This window comes from Bison bison, unplaced genomic scaffold, assembly GCF_000754665.1.
Source record: "Bison bison bison isolate TAMUID 2011002044 unplaced genomic scaffold, Bison_UMD1.0 scf7180017864180, whole genome shotgun sequence".
NCBI lineage: Eukaryota > Metazoa > Chordata > Mammalia > Artiodactyla > Bovidae > Bison > Bison bison.
In genome coordinates, this window is record NW_011494752.1 from 14276447 (window position 1) to 14295828 (window position 19382).

Sequence of the window (19382 nt, forward strand, 5' to 3'; positions counted from 1 at the left end):
CAGGTGCCCCAGAACTCAGGGCTCAGCAGTCACAGTGGGATGGGGCGGTTTCTCATCTGTACACCATCTGGAAAGGGGCTGAAGGAGGACTTTTTTTTTTTTTTAACAAGTTTCTTTTTCTTTTGGCTGCACTGGGTCTCCATTACTGGGTAAGGGCTTTCCCAAGTCACAGTGAGCGGGGGCTACTTTGGTCGTGGTGCGCAGGCTTCTCGTCGTCACGGTGGCTTCCCTCCCTCGGCACACAGGCCCCAGGGCACGTGGGCTCAGTAGCTGCAGCTCCCAGGCTCTAGAGTGCAGGCTTCCATAGTTATGGCCCACGGGCTTCGCTGCTCTGTGGCATGTGGACTCTTCCCAGATCAGGGATTGAACCTGCGTGCCCTGCATTCGTGGGCGGATTCTTCTCCACTCTGCCACCAGGGTCCTGAAGGAGGACATTTTTGAAGAACCAAGCCAACTCCTGTTGGATTCTGTGACCAGACGTGGGACACTTAGGATCCCAAACATATAAGGCTCTTTTTCCAGCCCTAGACAATACAGAATGCATTCAATTCAGTTCAGTTCAGTTGCTTAGTCGTGTCTGACTCTTTGCGACCCCATGGACTGCAGCACGCCAGGCTTCCCTGTCCATTACCAACTCCCAGAGCTTACTCAAACTCATGTCCATCGAGTCAGTGATACGATCCAACCATCTCATCCTCTGTTGTCCCCTTCTCCTCCTGCCTTCAATCTTTCCCAGCATCAGAGTCTTTTCCAATGAGTCAGTTCTTCGCATCAGGTGGCCAAAGTTTTGGAGTTTCAGCTTCAGCATCAGTCCTTCCAAAGAATATTCAGGACTGATTTCCTTTGGGATTGACTGGTTTGATCTCCTGCTGTCCAGGGGACTCTCAAGAGTCTTCTCCAACTCCACAGTTCAAAAGCATCAGTTCTTCGGTGCTCAGCCTTCTTTATGGCCCAACTCTCACATCCATACATGACTACTGGAAAAACCATAGCTTTGACTAGATGGACCTTTGTCAGTAAAGTGATGTCACTGCTTTTTAATATGCTGTCTGGGTTGGCCATAGCTTTTCTTTCAAGGAGCAAGCGTCTTTTAATTTCAGGGCTGCAGTCACCATCTGCAGTGATTTTTGGAGCCCAGGAAAATAAAGCCTCTCACAGAATGCATACGGTCAGATGTACTGTTCTTGGTGATGTTTCTCTGGCAACACTCAGCTGCCGTGCTCAGATCTGGGTCTACAAGTTGGCAGGGGTGGTTGTAGCAAGGTGGGGGCTCAGAGTTTGATGTCATGTAACCCAAAACTCATCTGCCTCCCCACCACCCCATCAGCCCCCTCAACCCCCTCCACTCCTGCTGCATAGACTAAAATGCCTACATTAGAACTACTCCTTTAGGTTAAAACACTCCATTCCTAAGAGCCCTGCTGAAGGAAGGGCACACCGAAGGTGAAGGGAGGCTGAAGGGGGATTTCTCTTTCTTATCTGCTCACTTGCTCATTTTTACAACAAGGAAGGATTCAATCAATACCTATGATCTGACTTGCTCTCATCATGAGAAGGAGAAGATGGGACAGCAAAGGAAAACAACCCACGTGCTGCAACCACTGAAGCCCAGGCACCTAGATCCTGAGCCAAGAAGAGCCACAGCAATGAGAAGCCCACACACCGCAACACAGAGTAGCCCCACTCACTGCAACTAGAAAGCCCACGCTCAGCAAAGAAGCGCAGCCAAAAATAATAACTAAATATATATTTTTTAAAGGAATAAAGGCCCTTCCTCTGCAAGGTCTCAGAGTAGCATCACCAACTGACTCTAACCCTCAGCACAGCTTTGTGTTAATAGTGATTGACTATATATATATATATATTTTTTCCCCCTCTAAAAAAAGCTTCCTTAGTCTCCCCTCTCTCCTGCTAATGGTGTTGAAATCCAGGCCCATAGCTTTGCTGTCCCTCGACTTGTCCATGACTCAAGACCCTGCAGCCCCAAGGTTTGCCCACATCGAAGACAGTTGATAGGGGGTCACCGAGCTGACTACAGGTTTCTTTACACAGTCTGAAAACCCAGAGAGAAGGAGGCTTAGAGGGTGAGCCTGGATTTAGGTCCTGAACCAAAACAAGAAGTTTCTTGTGGGAGAGGAGATTATATGGCGCACTTACTTCTGCCACGACACAACACCCAAGAGGAGTTTCTTATTTGTTTCTTCTCGTTCAACAGATCCAAACCACGGCTCAGCATCTTCATCTCGAGGGATCTGGCCCAGGTTCTTTCTGAGCCAGAGAATTTGATGGGAGGCAGGGAAGGGGGTGGGGTCCTCCACAGCTGCTGAGCTCAGAGAGGGAAAAGGGTGGGTGGGGTGGTCCTCACCGTTATGCAAAGCATCATGGGTCCTCGGATGATCCACCAGATATTCTTATTCCTGTTGTTTCCCCAGCACCTAAGGCAAAGAGTGGGCAGTAGAAGACTTACAGTTGAGACAGTAAAGACCCCAGCTCCCTGGAAGAAGGCTCACTTGGTGTGGGGAGGGAGGACTCAAATCCCTTCTTACTAGGTTGATAGTGTTGACTTTTTTTTTTTTTTTTCTTGGTGAACCAGAAAAATGGTCTTCATGCTAACAGCTTGCAGTGTATCCTTCTACATATTTTCCCATGTTCGTACAAACATAAACTCTTCATTATATGAGCACACCTCGTTTTCCTATGCTTCACTTTGTTGCACTTTGCAGATACTGCGTTTTTTACAGATTGAAGGTTTATGGCAAGCTTGCATAGGGCAAGTCTATTGGCACCATTTTTTCCAATAGCATTTGCTCACATCATGTGTGTCTCTGCGTCACATTTTGGTAATTCTCACAATATTTCAAACTTCTTCATTGTTGTTACATTTGTTATGGTGATCTGTGATCAGTGGTCTTTGATGTCACTATGGTCATTGTTTTGGGGTGCTGTGAACTGTGCCCATATAAAACATTGAACTTAATAAATGTGTGTTTCTGACTCCTCCACCAACTGCCCATTCTCCCATCTCTCTCCCTCTCCTCAGGCCTTCCTATTCCCCAAGACACAAATAGTGAAATTAATCCAGTTAGTAATCCTACAAAGGCCTCTAAGTGTTCAAGTGAAAGAAAGAGACATATCTCTCACTTGAAGTCAAATGTTAAAAACAATTAAGGTTAGTGAGGAAGGCATGTCACAAGCTGAGACTGGCTGAAAGCTAGGGTTCTTGCCTCAAACAGTTAGCGAAGCTGTGAACACAAAGGAAAAGTTCTTGAAGGAAATTAGAAGTGCTACTCCAGTGAACACACAAATGATAAGAAAGCAAAACAGCTTTCTGGCTGATATGGAGACAGTCGGAGTCTGGAGAGAAAATCAAACCAGCCACAACATTCCCTTAAGCCGAAGCCTGATCCAAGCAAGGTCTTAACTCTCTTCAATTCTATGAAGGCCAAGAGAGCTGAGGAAGTTGCAGAAAAAAAACTGTGAAATTAGCTGACATGGGTTAATGAGCTTTAGGAAAGAAGCCATCTTTATGACATGAAAATGTAAGGGGAAGCAGCAAGCGCTCGGTGCAGAAGCTACAGTGAGTTATCTGGAAGAGCTAGCTAAGACCACAAATGAAGGTGGCTACACTAAACAACAGATTTTCAAGGTAGGCTAAGCAATCATCCATTGGAAGAAGGTTCCATCCAGGACTTTCATAACTAGAGAGGAGAAGTCAATGCCTGGTTTCAAAGCTTCAAGGGACAGGCTGACTCTCTAGTTAGGGGGCTAATGCAGCTGGTGACTTTAAGTTGGAACCAGTGCTCATTTACATTCCCAAAATCCTAACTTGTACTAGAGCTACCCTGCCTGTGATCTATACATGGAACAACAAAGCGTGGATGATAGCACATACATTTACAATGTGAGTTACTGAAAATTTTAAACTCACTGTTGTAAACTACTCAGAAAAAAAAAATCCTTTCAAAAATATTACTGCTCATTAACAATCCACCTGGTCACACAAGAGCAGTATATGAGAATATTTGATCTTAGTTCCCAGACCAGGGATCAAGCCTGCATACCCTGCATTGCAAGGTTGATTCTTAACCACTGAACCAGCAGGGAAGTCCCTGTTTTGTTTTTAACTTCTGAATTTCTTATTGTGTGTCTCCACTCTTCAATCTCATTTGAGACATAAGAGTCAGGGACACATTTTTCTTGTTCTTATGTTCCTATCTTTACACATACCATTTTTTCAGTCTTCACCCAAGAGCTCTGATGAAGATGAGCAATGAGATTAATGTTGTTTTCATGCCTACTAGCATAACATCCATTCTGCAGTCCATAGATCAAGGAGTAACAGATGAATTACTACAAATCTTTGATTCTTTTACCTATATTCTTAAGTATATTCTAGATGGCCCAAATGGAAGGGAGTGGATATTCTCTTTGGGAAAATGATGTACTCCTTATATTGGGGCCATCTTGGAATGAGGCTTCCCAGGTGGCTCAGTGGTAAAGAACCTGCCTGCCAATGCAGGAGATCCAGGAGATGTGGGTTCAATTGCTGGACTGGGAAGATCCCCTGGAGAAGGAAATGGTAACCTGCTCCAGTCTTCTTGCCTGTGAGATCCCGTGGACAGAGGGAGTCTGGTGGGCTGCAGTCCATGGGGTCACCAAGAGCTGGACACGGCTGAACACACAGCATAGTACATCTCGGAATAACTAGCTCATGGAAGTTCAAAAAGAGTGAGTTACCTACCCTGTATTCTCCAGCTGAGCACGGGCAACGCTCCAGGGCACAACGAAGAGCACTGGGAAGCCTGGGAGAAAACACGGAAATGGGGTCAAGGGCTGGTTGGCCAAACTTGCCTACTGCTCATCCCACCCTGATGGGCCAAGTACACCTGGTTAAAATTATAAAAAAACAAACATCATAGAATTGTGGACTGTGAGAGCTGGAGAGACCTACAGATGGCACAGAGCCATCCATTTGTTGGGAAACCAGGAGGCAAAGAGGAGACCAAATTTGCCACCTGTCACAAAGTAGCTTAGAGTAAATCCAAAGACATTAATCAAGCCTCCTGAATCCCAAGCCAGAGTTAGTCCCTCTGATTATTACAACCTCAACTTCCCCAAGAATCTATGGCAGCAAGAGCTCCAGATCTCATCCTGGAGATTTGGTTGGCCCATGGACTGAATGTTTGTGTCCCCCAAATTCATACATTGAAGCCCTAACCCCCAGTGTGATGACATTTGAAAAAAGGACCTTTGGAGGTAATTAGGTTTAGATGGCATGTGTGTAGGGGCTGGTCATCATGATGGGATTACTGTCCTTATCAGAAGAGACCAGAGAGCTTGCTTTCTCTCTCTCTCTGCAATATGAGGCTATAGCAAGAAGGCAGCTGTCTGCAAGCCAAGAAGAGGAACTTCATCGGAACTCAACCATCGTGGTGCCACAGTCTTACACTTCTCAGCCTCTAGAACCTTGAGAAATAAACGTCTGCATTTTAAGCCACACAGTCTATGGCATTTGTTACGGCAGCCCTAGTAGATAATACAGTTGGGGACAGGTTAGGAGGAATGTCATCTGACTCTACCAAAAACTTCCCAATTTCTGAACATGTGTATTGGGTCTACAGCACTTATATCTACATAAATATACATGCAGGTGCATGCACACATGTGTACATGTGCACGCATGCACACGCACACACGCACACACACACACTACCCCTCTCTTCAGAGCCTCTTGTCATTGAGGAATTATCTATCCCAGAGACGTCCCTCCAACTCCAACCAAAAGCTCTACTGGGCTCCCATGTTCAGACAGATCCCCAGTTCAGGTCACTCACCCCAACCCACCAGCAGGTATCTGGGCCACAGCCGCCTTTCTGAAAGCATTATGGGCTCCAGCAGTGTGTGAAGGTAAAGGCCTTCGACGAGCAGCCACGAGTAATTGGTGCCCACAAAGTAGTGCAAGAGGACCTGGGCTGAGCGGCAGGAGGCAGCAATCTGGAAAGGACAGAGCACCTGGGGGTGAGTCCAGGTTTCTCAGCATCTGGACCACAGCGGAGGGGAGAAGGGCCTCCACACACAAGTCCCTGCCTCTGAACTCCCCTCTCTCTCAGACACAAGAGTTTTTTCATACACAGTGCTATTGCACACTTAATAGACCACAGCACAGTGTACATACACAATGGTCAGTGTTCTTGTTGTATGCACTGTCTGCTCTGCTTAGTCGCTCAGTCATCTCCAACTTTTTGCAACCCATTCTCTGGACGTTGGCTTTAAAAAAAAAAAATCAGGTGATGCATCTTTTACCAGAAAGACTGACACCCCTTTCTCTCTCTCATCCACTCCCCAGCCTCACCTTCCTGCTCTCTGATTCCCAGGACTGATCCACCAGGTAGAGCCCAGGAATGAGGAAGCACATACCTCCGACACATAGGACAGCCACTCTGTCTCACTGTTGGGCGTCTTGGAGTAAGATTTGTAGAAGATGACGTCTTTCACCAGCACAGCCAGGGCTCTCAGGATGAAAGAGGCAAACAAGTTCATGTGGATGTAGTTACGTGTGCAGTGGAGTTTTCTGGGCAGGGAGAAAACCAAGGGTCTTCCCTCAGAAAAGAATGGCTCAGACCAACAGGTGTGTGCCTGAAACCTGTGTATGTGCCACCAAAGGGCACAGGTTCAGAGTGTAGGCTGCAGAGCTGGATGGATGGTGCAAAGGATCTTACCTCTCTCTGCCTCACTTTCCTCATCTGTAAGACGGGGAGAATAACAGGTACCATTTATAACATGCCAGGCTACGCTCCAAGCTATTTGCATGCGGATTTAGTTAAGGGCATCCTTACTCCTATCACTTACATCACAGTCCCAGAGGAGTAAGTGCCAGAGGTGAGATTTAGATTCAGAAACTCTGAGGTCCATATATGGCTCTCCAAGACTCTACTCCCTCTAAGAACATGGGCACTCGTCGCAAAGGCTACATGAGGATCCAACCAGTTAATGGGTGAAAAGTACCCACACAGCACCTGGCACTTAAGAAGTACCCAGAAAATGTCAACTCTCACGACCTCCCTCACCCACCTGGAGCCTCCAGCACCAGCCGACGTAAAACTGCATCCTTGGTCTCTCTAGGCAAAAGGGCCCTTTTCCATCACTGTGTTCTCAGAGCCCTGCCTATGCCCCTGTGTGACACATGCCCAGTCCTGCCTCTCTCTAGAGCTATTATTACTTTTATCATTTCCAAAAAGATTTGAGTAGATCTTTGTGTTTCATGATTCATGCATTCTTCTCCCTAGACTAGGCAGGGACTGGGTCTTGCTCTCCTCAGAGCCAGAGACAAAAATGAAGACATGGTCGACCCAGGCTCTGCTCAAGTTAATTCTTCTGGGGCTGGGCAGTTATCTTCTCCTGGCCTTGTTCTGAGACTTTGGGAACGTGAGTGGAGGTGGTCACCGAGGGCAGTGGGCACAGGCTGTGGAATTCTCTCCTGATATTCAACGATTGCTCTCCCACTGGGGCAGGTGGTCATGACTCCGCTTTCTGCTCCAGGAGCTAAAGAACATCATGGGATTGAGGGGGCAGGTGGGGCCAGACTGGACCTCACACAGCCCAGGTGGGAGTGCTCTGGAACCAGCATCCAGGGTCTCCATCCAAGTCTCTGCATCCATGTTGAACGCTCACTCTACCACGTTACACTCCATTAGGTTCTTGAATTGACCAAGACCAGGAGACAGCCTTGGAGGGTTCCTTAAGGGGTCTATAAGTATCTCACTTGAGTGACTTCTAAAATGACTTAGTAAAATGCACTCCAGTTTTGGATTCTGAAAAGCGCTACAATAAAGGAATGAAAGTGCTCAGCCTCTGGACCACCTGCTCATGATCTTGGCTCCATCATTCACCAGCTGTGTGACTGTGGGCAAGTCACTTCATCTCCCTCTGTTTCAGTTAACTCACTCATAAAATGGGGGCGATAATAAGGCTAATCTCCAAGGATTAGAATTCATCTTAATTCTGATTAGAAAGAGACTTAAATGACTTAATGCATGTAACAGGGCCCGGCATCCTCAAAAGGTTAATGGCTAATTGGAGTCTGAGGGTCCTGGGTTAAAATCCCAGCTCTCCCACTCACTAATATGCCTTGGGGAAATTTCTTAATCTTGTCCATAAAAATAGTGCATCCAGTGGAGCTATGGTGAGAATGGGCTGTGGCAGTCATGGGTATGTACGACTAGGAATTTAGAGCAGGGACTAGGAGTTTGGGCAGAGCTCATCTAATCCAATGGAGAAGGCAATGGCACCCCACTCCAGTACTTTTGCCTGGAAAATCCCATGGACAGAGGAGCCTGGTAGGCTGCAGTCCATGGGGTCGCTAGAGTCGGACACGACTGAGCGACTTCACTTTCACTTTCATGCATTGGAGAGGGAAATGGCAACCCACTCCAGTGTTCTTGCCTAGAGACTCCCAGGGATGGGGGAACCTGGTGGGCTGCCGTCTATGGGGTCGCACAGGGTCGGACATGACTGAAGCGACTTAGCAGCAGCAGCAGCAGCAGCAGCATCTAATCCAAAGAGACAAAGACAGAGTTGGGAGCCCCAGGTTCCAGTCCTAGCTGTGCTTTGCAACCCAGGGTGGCTCAGTACCTCTCCCTGGACCTCCCAGATCCCTTCTCTTTGCCTACAAAAATGGGATGGATGGACCGGAGACTGTCTCGGATCCCCTCCAGCTCTGAGGAGCCATGAAATCACCCAGCCTGGTCTCCTGCCTTCTCAAGAGAGCCAATGAGCACATGCCTGGATACCTGCCTGAGCACATGCAGGCAGCAGTTCCACTCACCGAAGAAACAAGAGGAGGGTGAGAGCCAGGAAGAGCGAGACGATGGAGAGAGAGTAGCCCACCGTGTACAACAGCTGCAGTGTCGACAGCAAGGTGCGGTGTTCAACCTGAGTGCAGAGGAAGAGCAGACATGACTGGCAAGCCAGGCAGCTATGGCGTCCAGCCCCTGGATCCATGCCCCCAACCACCAAGGGTCTAGGTTTGAACCCGAGGACACTTGTTGACACCATAGCCCTCTGGCACATCTCAGAGTTCAAGGAAACTTCATGAGTGAAGAACCCACAATGGGTCTCACCTCCATGGTTGGTCCCACCACCCAGCAGTGATGCATCAAGATTCATGATATGCTAAGAGAACTGTGCCCAGGACCAGAGGGTGCCTTGGGAATGAAGACAGGTTCTTTGCCCCTGGATGTGCTGTTCCTACAGTGTAGGGGCCTCTCTCTCTGGAAGACAGGGCCAGCTTTCCATCTCGATGTCTCCCTCCTAAAGTAACTCTTCATAGATGATCCCTTAAACAAAGACCCAGTTAAACACTGGAATATTTTCTGAGTCCCAGGATAGCCCGATGGTGAATAGAGGATAGTTTACTGGAAATTCTGTGGGATTTTTTAATGGAATCCCTTCTCACTCAATCCATTGTGCACATAGCCATCAAGATTATGTTTCTGAATAAATTTTTGCACAAGAACCCACAGTTAATATGTATTATCTGCTAGATTATGCCTAAACTTCTCTGCATAACCTTAACAGAAGTTAATCAGCTTCACAGAAGCATAATTGAGATACAGCAAACTACACATATTGAAAGTATAAACCTTGGGGAATTTGGACATGACTATATCTCTGATGTCATTTTCACATTCAAGATAATGAACATTTCCATCACCTCCCCAAAGTTTCCTTGTGGCCCTTTGTAATTCATCTCCTCTCATCGTTTCTTGCCCTTAGAGACAAGTTTGCATTTTCTAAAATGTTTATAAATGGAAACTTCTAAGTATTCAATTTTCTGTTAGGCTTATTTCCCTCAGAGTAATTATTTAGAGATTCATCCTTATCATAGTATGTATCTTAGTTCATTCCTTTGTTGTTTTTATTGTTTAGTTGTCCAGCTCTGCAACCCCATGAACTGCAGCATGCCTGGCTCTCTTTCACTATCTCCCAGAGATTGCTCAAACTCATGTCCATTGAGTCAGTGATGCCATCCAACCGTCTCATCCTCCCCTTCTCCTCCTGCCCTCAATCTTTCCCAGCATCAGGGTCTTTTCCAGCGAGTCATCTCTTCACATCAGGTGGCCAAAGTATTTGAGCTTCGGCTTCAGCATCAGTCCTTCCAATGAGTATTCAGGGTTGATTTCCTTTAAGATTGACTGGTTCGATCTCCCTGCTGTTCAAGGGACTCTCAAGAATACTACTCAGCCAGCATTTTTTGACAATATGGATGAACCTCGAGGGTATTATGCTACATGAAATAAGTCAGACAGAGAAAGATAAATACTGTATTATTTCACTTGTGTGTGGAATATTAAAAATGAACAATCAAAAACAAGCAAAACAAATAAATGATCAAACCAAACAAAAATAAACATGTATACACAGAGAACAGAGTGGTGGTTATCAGAGAGGGAGAGGCAGAGGGAAGGGTAAATTAGGTAAAGGAGATCAACTCTATGGAGATAGATGGAAAGTAATCTTTTGGCGGTGAGCATGCTGTAGGGTTTACAGAGGTAGCAATACAGTGTCGTTCACGTGAAACTTAAATAACGTTATAAACCAGTATTACTGTTGAGTAGTATCCTATTATGAATATACCACGATTTACTTATGCACTCACCCATTGATGGACTTTTGGATTGCTTTCAGAGTTTAACTTTCACAAATAAAGTTGCTCTGAAAACTTCTGTACAAGATTTTACGTGGACACAGGTTTTCATCTCTCTCAGATAAATATCTAGAAATAGAATGACAGGGTAGCATGGTATGTGCTTTAACTTCTTAAGAAACTGCCAGACTGTTTTCTAAATAAGCTGTGTCCGTTTACATTCCAACCAGACTGCCAGCTGCTCGGGAATCGACTAACATTTCCTGCAATCAGTCTTTTACATTTCAGTCATTCTAATGGGTATGTCGTCGTGTCTTATGGCGCTTTTATTTGCACTTCGCTAATGATTAATGATGTTGAGAATCACTTCATGTGCTTATTTGCCATCTGTATGTTTTATTTGGTAAAGTATCTGTTCAAATATTTGGCTGTCTTTTAAATTGGATCATTGGTCTTAATTTTGAATTGTAAATCTTTATATATTCTAGACATAAACCCATCAGATACATGTTTTGCAAGTATTTTCTTCCCCTTTATGGCTTGCCTTTTTATTTTTTTCAGTTCAGTTGCTCAGTCATGTCCGACTCTTTGTGACCCCATGGACTGCAGCACACCAGGCTTCTCTGTCCATCACCAACTCCTGGAGCTTGCTCAAACTCATGGCCATTGAATCAGTGATGCCATCCAATTACCTCAACCTCTTCTCCTCCTGCCCACAATCTTTCCCAGCATCAGGGTCTTTTCCAATGAGTTCTTCACATCAGGTGCCAAAGTATTGGAGTTTCAGCTTCAGCATCAGTCTTTCCCATGAATATTCAGGACTGATTTCCTTTAATTGACTGGTTTGATCTCCTTGCAGTCCAAGGGACTCTCAAGAGTCTTCTTCAACACCACAGTTCAAAAGGATCAATTCTTCAGAGCTCAGCTTTCTTTATGGTTCAACTCTCACATCCATACCTGACTACTAAAAAACCCATAGCTTTGACTAGACTGACCTTTGTTGGCAAAGTAATGTCTCTGCTTTTTAATATGCTGTCTAGTTTTGTATAGGTTTATTTTATTTTTAAAGTATCTTTAAAAGAGCCTAAGTTTTTAATTTTGATAAAGTCCAATTTATCAACTTTTCTCTGGGCACTTCGTAGCCCTCTCAGTTATTAGCCAGACTGTCTTAGTACAACAGAGTTTGTGTTTTAAGTGACCTTATTCTACTTAGTTTATTGGTTTTAGTTGCTAAGTTGCATCTGATTCCTTGTGACCCCATGGACTGTAGCCCACTAGGCTCCTCTGTCCATGGAATTTCAGGCAAGAATACTAGAGTGGGTTATCATGCCCTCCTCCAGAGGATCTACCTGACCCAGGTATCAAACCCATGTCTCTTATGTCTCCTTCATTAGCAGGTGGGTTCTTTACCACTGAGCCACCTAGGAAGCCCCATTCTACCTAATAACGGCCCCCAAAAGTAGTGATGCTGGCAATTTGGATGTGCCAAAGAGAAGTCATGATGTGCTTCCTTTAAATGAAGAGATGAAAGCTCTTGAGTTAAAAAAGAAAGAAAAAATATCACATGCTGAGGTTGCTAAGATCTATGAAAAGAACCAATCTTCTATCTGTGAAATTTTAGAGAATCAGTGGTGCTTGTTGTCACACTTCAAACTGTACAAGTTATGGCCACCGTGCATGATGAGTGCACAGCTACGACAGAAATGGTATTAAGTGTGTACAGTTTTGAAAGACACCCACAGACACACACACACACACAATATCCTTAAAAAGCACCAATTACTATGCATAAAGACCCCCAGTGTGTTGTTAGTTGGAAGAACATAACACATCTCATTTTCCAAAACCCCAAAGGGCAGAGACTTACTAACACTAGCCTTGTTTGGGCAAACATTCAACCCTCTACTAGAAATACAGGTAAACATGGCCAGAAATTTTGGGAAGTATTTGATTTCTTAGAAATATGATCATTTGCAGAGGAGAAGGCAATGCCTGTGTCCTCACTGCTCTAAAGAGAGAACCTTTCCTTCCTGTCTTGGAAAGTTTAGCTTTTCAATCTTGTTTTGCGGTCTCAGTTGCCTGACCTGAGCCCAAAGCAAGTGGCAGGCATTTCACACCAGCTGGTGAATTCGTCATCACCACGTCCCTTCAGAGTCACCTGGGGAACCTCCCCATCAGTATGGACGCCTTGACCCCACCACATCCCCACTGACTCAGAATCTGTGGAACCATTCAATATTTATGAAGTACCCACTGTATGTGAAGGTTCTGTGCATTTTACCAGCACTGCGCCAGAGGGTGGAAGCTGTTCAGATATGATGATGGCTTTGTGATTATTCTCAAGCAGCTTTGTCCAGTAGGGAAGATAAGAAATGTACACAGTTTGCCCAAATCACAGCATGACGTTAACAAGAGCGTGGTGTTGTCACAAAAGTCAGACAAAATCTTGAGATAAGCTGAATCCAACCCAACCGCAGGCATGATTTTAATACCTTTAAGAGGTGTGGCCTGTCACATGGTCTAGGGAACATGGAATTCTGCCAATTCCAGTCAAGGAATAAAGTTAAAGAGAGGTTTAGAAAAAATTCCCTGCAGATAGAGAGGCTGTGACGGAAGGCTCTTCATGCCTGATGGGAGGATGTGACAGACTTGAGGGTCGAGGACCGGCCAGTTCCCACTGGGGGAGGAAGTGAACCACAAACACGATCATTCACTGCCCAGCGACCCGGCTGGGTCCTAGGGGTGGAGCCGGCACTCTTACTTTAAGGTCGTGGTGACAAGGGGTCAGGCTTTATCCAGAGACTCGGACGTCTGTCAGCTCTTTAAACCCTCGTGTGGTCATGGGCAGTAACTGTGCTCTGCTGGGGCATGCGGAAGCAGAGGCCCAGAGCAGTGAAGGGTGAGGTAAGAAGAGCTAGAAAACAAAGGGACTTCCCTGGTGGCCCAGGGGTTAAGAAGCCACCTGCCAATGCAGGAGACATGGATTCGATCCCTGATCCAGGAAGATCACACATGCCTCGGAGCAACTAAGCCGGTGCACCATGGCTATTGAGCCTGTGCTCTAGAGCCTGGGAGTAGCAACCACCGAAGCCCGAGTGCCTAGAGCCTGGGCTCCACAACAAAACAAGCCACAGGAACGAGAAGCTGGCTGACTGCAACTAGACAGTAACTCCCACTCACCTCAACTAGAGAAAGCCTGCATAGCAAGAAAGACCCAGCACAGCCAAAAATGAATAAATTAAATAAATTTTTAAAAAAATTAAGAATTAGAAACAGGGCTTCCCTGGTGGCTCAGTGATAGAATCTGTCTGCCAATTCAGGAGACACAGGTTCAATCCCTGGTCTGGGAAGATCCCACATGCCAAGGAGCCACTAAGCCCATGTGCCACAACTCTCTAGAGCCTGGGAGCTGCAACAACTGAGCCCATGTGCCACAACTACCAAAGCCCGAGCTCCCTAGAGCTCTTGCTCTGCAATGAGAGAAGCCACCACAATGCGAAGCCTGTGTACTGCAACTACAGAGTAGCCCTGCTTGCCACCACTAGAGAAGAACCTGCTCAGCAATGAAGACCCGCACAGCCAAAATAAATAAAACTATTAAAAAAAAAATTAGAAACAGTAAAAGAAAGAAAGAAATGGAAATTCCATATTAAAAAAAAAAAGAGAGAGAGAGCTAGGAAGCAAAGACTCTGGACATGAAGGTGGGCTGCCTGGGCCCTTGGCCTTGAGCTTGTAGCCAGACACTAGGTGTGTTCCCTCAGGACACTCTGTCGGAGAGTGACAGGTGCTGTCAAGGCTGGAGAGACCACTCCCCATGGGGTGGCCTTGGAAGACTTCGCTTGAAAGGAGACGTTGACTTTGAAATGTGACTTTGGGGAAGGAGAAGCTGAAGAACAGCTGGGGAAATGTGGGCCAGGCGGCAGGAGCAGCAAGCACAGACGCTGCTTGTCTTTCCTTAGGGGTTCACGCCTCGGCCCAGCAGCAGAAGACATGCTGCGTCTGCCACAGGAGGTGCAGTTTTGTGTGACCAAGGACCTTGCCAAGTGAGCCTGGGGCCGACGCGCTGGGGCAGGCTCCTTGCGTAGAGCCCCGGCACAGGGTGGTTTGGGCCCTGAGATCCGCCCTCACCGAGCCCAGCCAACTCACTTTTTGTTTGAAGCTGTCATCCTCGGCGCATTCGGAGTTGTCCTGCCAAATATCTGTGGAGTTTTCCAGCGTCTGCCAAGCACCCCGAGACAGGCAGTATCTGTAGGCCCTTCCTGAGTTCTCTGAAAGTAAACACAGCTCTAGGGGAAAGGTCAGAGCACGCAGCCCGCTCTCCGAGCACGTGGGAAGGCCCTCATTCTCACTGCAAAGCTGTGGAAAAATCCCAGGGAAGAGGAATTTTCACTTCCCCTTCGGGGGACTCGTTAGCGTCCTCACTGTTTATTTGGGATGGAAGGAAAAACACGGAAGCCTCTACATTTTGTAGCAAACCACAATCCGTTAATGTCTGCTGTGTTTACCCAAAGTCCCTGGTGACTCAGAGATGTGACAGCCCTTCAAGGTGCAGCCCAGCTGGGAGACACAGAGCTGGAGCTTCCTGACGCCCAAGAGGCCATGCCATGGAGAATAAAGGGCCCTGGACCAAGCCAGTTCCGCCTCCTACAAGCTCTGTGGCCCTGGGTGGGGTCCTACCCTCTAGTCCATCAGTTCCCACTTCTGACGACAAGTCTTGACTGTTCCACCTCCAGTTCTTTTCTTTCCTCTTTCCTCTTCTTCCCAACCCATTGCCTCTGCCTGAATCCACATCCTCCTCCTCTTTTTCTGGACCACTGCAGGAGCTTCCAGACTTGCCCTTGTGATCTCCCTCCATCCCTCAGTCCATTAGCCACAGGCTACCCACGTCAGCTCCCCCAAACCACCTCTTCATGCCTTAACACCTTCAGTGGCTCCACATCTCTACAGAGGGGAGTTTAAAGCCCGAAGCATAAAGCACAGGCCCAGCCTCATTGCTTGGTCTTTTTGTGCCAGTATGTCCTCTCCCTTGGGCTTCCCTTGTGGCTCAGTCAGTAAAGAATCTTCCTGCAGTGCAGGAGACTGGGGTTCAATCCTTGGGTCAGGAAGACGCCCTGGAGAAGGAAATGGCAACCCATTCCAGTATCCTTGCCTGGAAAATCTCATGGACACAGGAGCCTGGTGGGCTGCAGTCCATGGGGTCATAAAGGGTTGGGCGTGACTGAGCAACTAACACTTACTTACTTACTTATTCTCTCCCTTCTTACATTCTAATGCTTCTTCCTCTAAGCTCATCCCTCGAGAACTCTGCAGCCAAGTCTGTGGTAGCCAGGCCTGGACTCTCAAATCTTCAAAGGAGAGAGGACCAGGATACAAGCAGAGCCTCCAGGCACAGAAGACTTGCAGGAAGATAGGAGAAGAAGCAGAGAAGAAAAGGAGGATGTGCTACTGACAGCTAAGAGGAGACCTTTCGTGGGAGAAGAGGGCTGGAGAAAACAATCTGGAGCCCCCTCCTAATCAAACCCTGGCTGCTCTATCCAGGGAAGCCTTAAAGGAAATGTTAGATATTGGTAAAATAAGACTTATTACCTTCGCGCCACCAAGGTAAGTAGGAAGGGCAGGGGACAGAGACATTTCCAGGAGTGGAATGAGGCCAGCACACATACTTATCGAAGGTCCCATTACAGACTGCACCTGCAGAGAAAAGTGGGCAAAATAAACAGGTGGAGCCCAGAGCCCACCTCACTGGCATTGAAGCTGGTGTGGCCCGAGCAGGGACCAGCCAGGGCGTCCCACTCTCTGGCGTCAGATCAAGGATGAGGAACCATGTGGGGAGGACAGGAATGCTTCACGCAGCCCCACATGTGGCTCTGTCCACCCAATCTGACCCCTGGCGGTGGTCCAGTCTTTCATGTCAACATGCACGTCACACTGGTGTTGGTTTACTTTACATGGGCTGAACTCTCACAGAAACTCAGGGTCAGGAGGACACTTAGAGGTTCAGCCAGCATCTTCTGTCCTGTAATTAACCAGTTATATCTATGAAATGTGCAAAATGACTGGTGGATAGAAGGACATCTGCAGGGTTGAGGTTCTCGGTCACGTGTACCTGAGTCAAGCACTACCTGGTCATATTTCTCTGTTTGAAGATGAAGCCAACAATCATTATGAAATATCTGAGACTCTCAAGCAGCTCAGGGGATGAGCTGGTGCTTGGCAATGAGATGCTATAATGTAAGCATCAGCTTTATGAGCCCCCAGGATCAAACGAAGGGGCTTCAGGCTGGACCCCAAACATCCATATTGCAAACTCCTCACTCCTGGTTACCAAACATCATTTTCTACCATGGGCTCCCTATTAGGCTAGAACTCAGGGGCCACTCAGAATGAAGAGCCAGGTCGTTGGTATCAGGACCAAGCCACAGGTCTGGAGTTTGGGGCGCCCTATAGACCTGGCTGCCAGATCAGCACCCAATCAGTGCCTAGCCTGCGTGAACTCGTCGAGATGAGCTGCCCAGAGGGAGGCTCCGGATCAGGAAGGCCTCCCTACTCTTAGAAAGCAATTTTCCTCAAGATGGAAGTGGTTCCTATAATGAATCAAGCCTTGGCAGCCACCTGCTTAGCTAAAGGATATTTAAAAGGAAGGAGGCATGGCTTGGAGACTGGACTGCCTTTGGGTTGGGAAAAGGCAGATAGAGTTTCTAGTGTTCTGTCAACCTCCAGGTCCCTGAGTGAAGTCATCTGAAAGAAGCCAGGAGATGAAGGAGAGGGCAGTTTCTACCCACAGCTGACCAGTCTCAGAGGCAGGGGGCCAAGGCTTCTTACTTCTTTCTTTTCTCGACAAAAAAGAATCTGGATGCACCCAGAGACCCAGCATGTAGACAGGAGAGGCTGTGGGCTGAGCAAACTATTAACATATTTGCTAGAATGCACTCAACCTAGTGCAGTCCTAGATAAATGTTCGTACCATGGGAGACTGAAGGACAACCCCCCCACACATACGTATGATAGATTTCTGGGTTAATCTATGACAGTGGCTCATGTCATGTGATTAGGTGGTCAAAGTACCATGACACATGGCTTATATCAAACATGGTCACATGCATGTATATTCTACCTTGCATGCTCTTGGAGCATTGCAAGATGCTTGCAATTGGAGGTGGGTAGCCTTTGTAACTGTCCGACCCAACTGAACACAGCAGAAGTGACTTCCAAGGCTAGGTCACAAAAGGCAACATGGCCTCTGTTCATGCTTGTGCTTGCAACCCAGCCACTGTGCTGTGAGGAAGCCCAGGCCATATGGAGAGGCCACGTGGATGTGGCCCAGCCAACAGCCCCAGCATGACTCCCAGCATCAACCCGCAGATGAGGGCATGAACCAGACTTCAGATGATTCCAACCTCCGGTCTTTGAGTGTTTCAGCTAAACTCCAGACATTGCAGAGCAGATATAAGCCCTCCCCAATATTCTCTGTCTGAAATCCTGACCCACAGAAACTGTGAGAGAAACGTGTGCACTCTAAGTTGTTTCAGTCGTGTCTGGCTCTTTGCAACCCTATGGACTGTAGCCCACCAGGCTCCTCTGTCCATGGGATTCTCTAGGCAAGAATTCTGGAGTGGGTTGTCACGCCCTCCTCCAGAGGATATTCCTGACCCCTTGATCAAACTTGCATCCCTTACGTTTCCTGCATTGGCAGGCAGGTTCTTTACCACTAGCGCCACCTGGGAAAGCCCATGAGAGATAGTAAATCATTGTTATTACTGTTTTGAGCCACTAAGCTTTGGGACTATCTGTTACATAGCCATAGATAACTGATACGTGTGCTTACCAGAAGTTTCCTTGAGTAAGTCTCTCAGACACTTCTCTTTATACTGAGCCCACTTCCGAGTTGTCTCCTCAAGGAGAGATCCTGTAACCTGAGCAGAAAAAAAAATTATAGTGAACTCCAGTTACCAGCAAGCAGGTTATCACATTTTATCACAAATTATCACCTCACACCATGATTCTCAAACCTTCCCACTGATAAGCCCATAATGGCCTGCACCATGGAACAATTTCTTTTGTATCTTATGTCCTATCTTAAATATTGCTGCTGTTGTTTAGTCACTAAGTTGCGTCCAACTCTTTTGTGACCCCGTGGACTGTAGCCCACCAGGCTCCTCTGTCCATTGGGATTTTCCAGGAAAGAATACTGGAGTAGGTTGCCATTTCCTTCTTCAGGGGGTCTTCCCAACCCAGGGATCAAACCTGCATCTCTTGTATTGGCAGGTAGGTTCTTTACCACTGAGCCACCTGGGAAGCCAGATGTGGGGGAGACTATTGTAAATTGCAGAGATATTTTATTGAAAGGCATTCAAACACACACATGCATACAGAGAGGACAAAACAAACAAAAACCATCCACGAGCCCTACAGGTTGCCAGTTTTCACCTCCTGAGTAATTAGTTCAATCTACCTCACCCCTCACCCTCACCACTCCCCAGCATGCCCCAGACCCAATCCCATGGCATCCACAGGGTCTGTGAGTAGTTCCTTTGCAATTTTTCCAGAAAATGACACAGAGAGCTTTCTGAAGACAAGCAAGTATGGTCATCGTTAGACTAGAGGTTCCCAAGCTTTCTCAATTCTTGCTTCCTTTCCAGTCTTAATAATTTTTCCACAGCACCCCCAGGCCAATAGAAATACCAAATCTAAAGTTCCACTAATCAGACTTCCCTGGAGGTCCAGTGGTTAAGAATTC

At 47.0% G+C, this 19382-nt stretch overlaps 1 protein-coding gene across 2 annotated transcripts in view; it reads right to left on the reverse strand.

Annotated features, from left to right (window-relative positions):
• Positions 1-19382, reverse strand: part of GLP2R (glucagon-like peptide 2 receptor) — a 42561-nt gene that overhangs the window by 18019 nt on the left and 5160 nt on the right. The window contains exons 2-9 of one of the 2 annotated variants that reach the window (XM_010843013.1): positions 18471-18558; positions 16232-16336; positions 14792-14913; positions 8825-8931; positions 6418-6571; positions 5835-5994; positions 4742-4802; positions 2366-2435 (exon numbers count right to left, since the gene is read on the reverse strand). In XM_010843013.1, coding sequence (XP_010841315.1) covers positions 2366-2435; positions 4742-4802; positions 5835-5994; positions 6418-6571; positions 8825-8931; positions 14792-14913; positions 16232-16336; positions 18471-18558 — 867 coding nt within the window. Of the gene's footprint in view, positions 1-2365; positions 2436-4741; positions 4803-5834; positions 5995-6417; positions 6572-8824; positions 8932-14791; positions 14932-16231; positions 16337-18470; positions 18559-19382 lie in introns of both variants that reach the window. The other variant, XM_010843012.1, reaches the window with a different exon arrangement.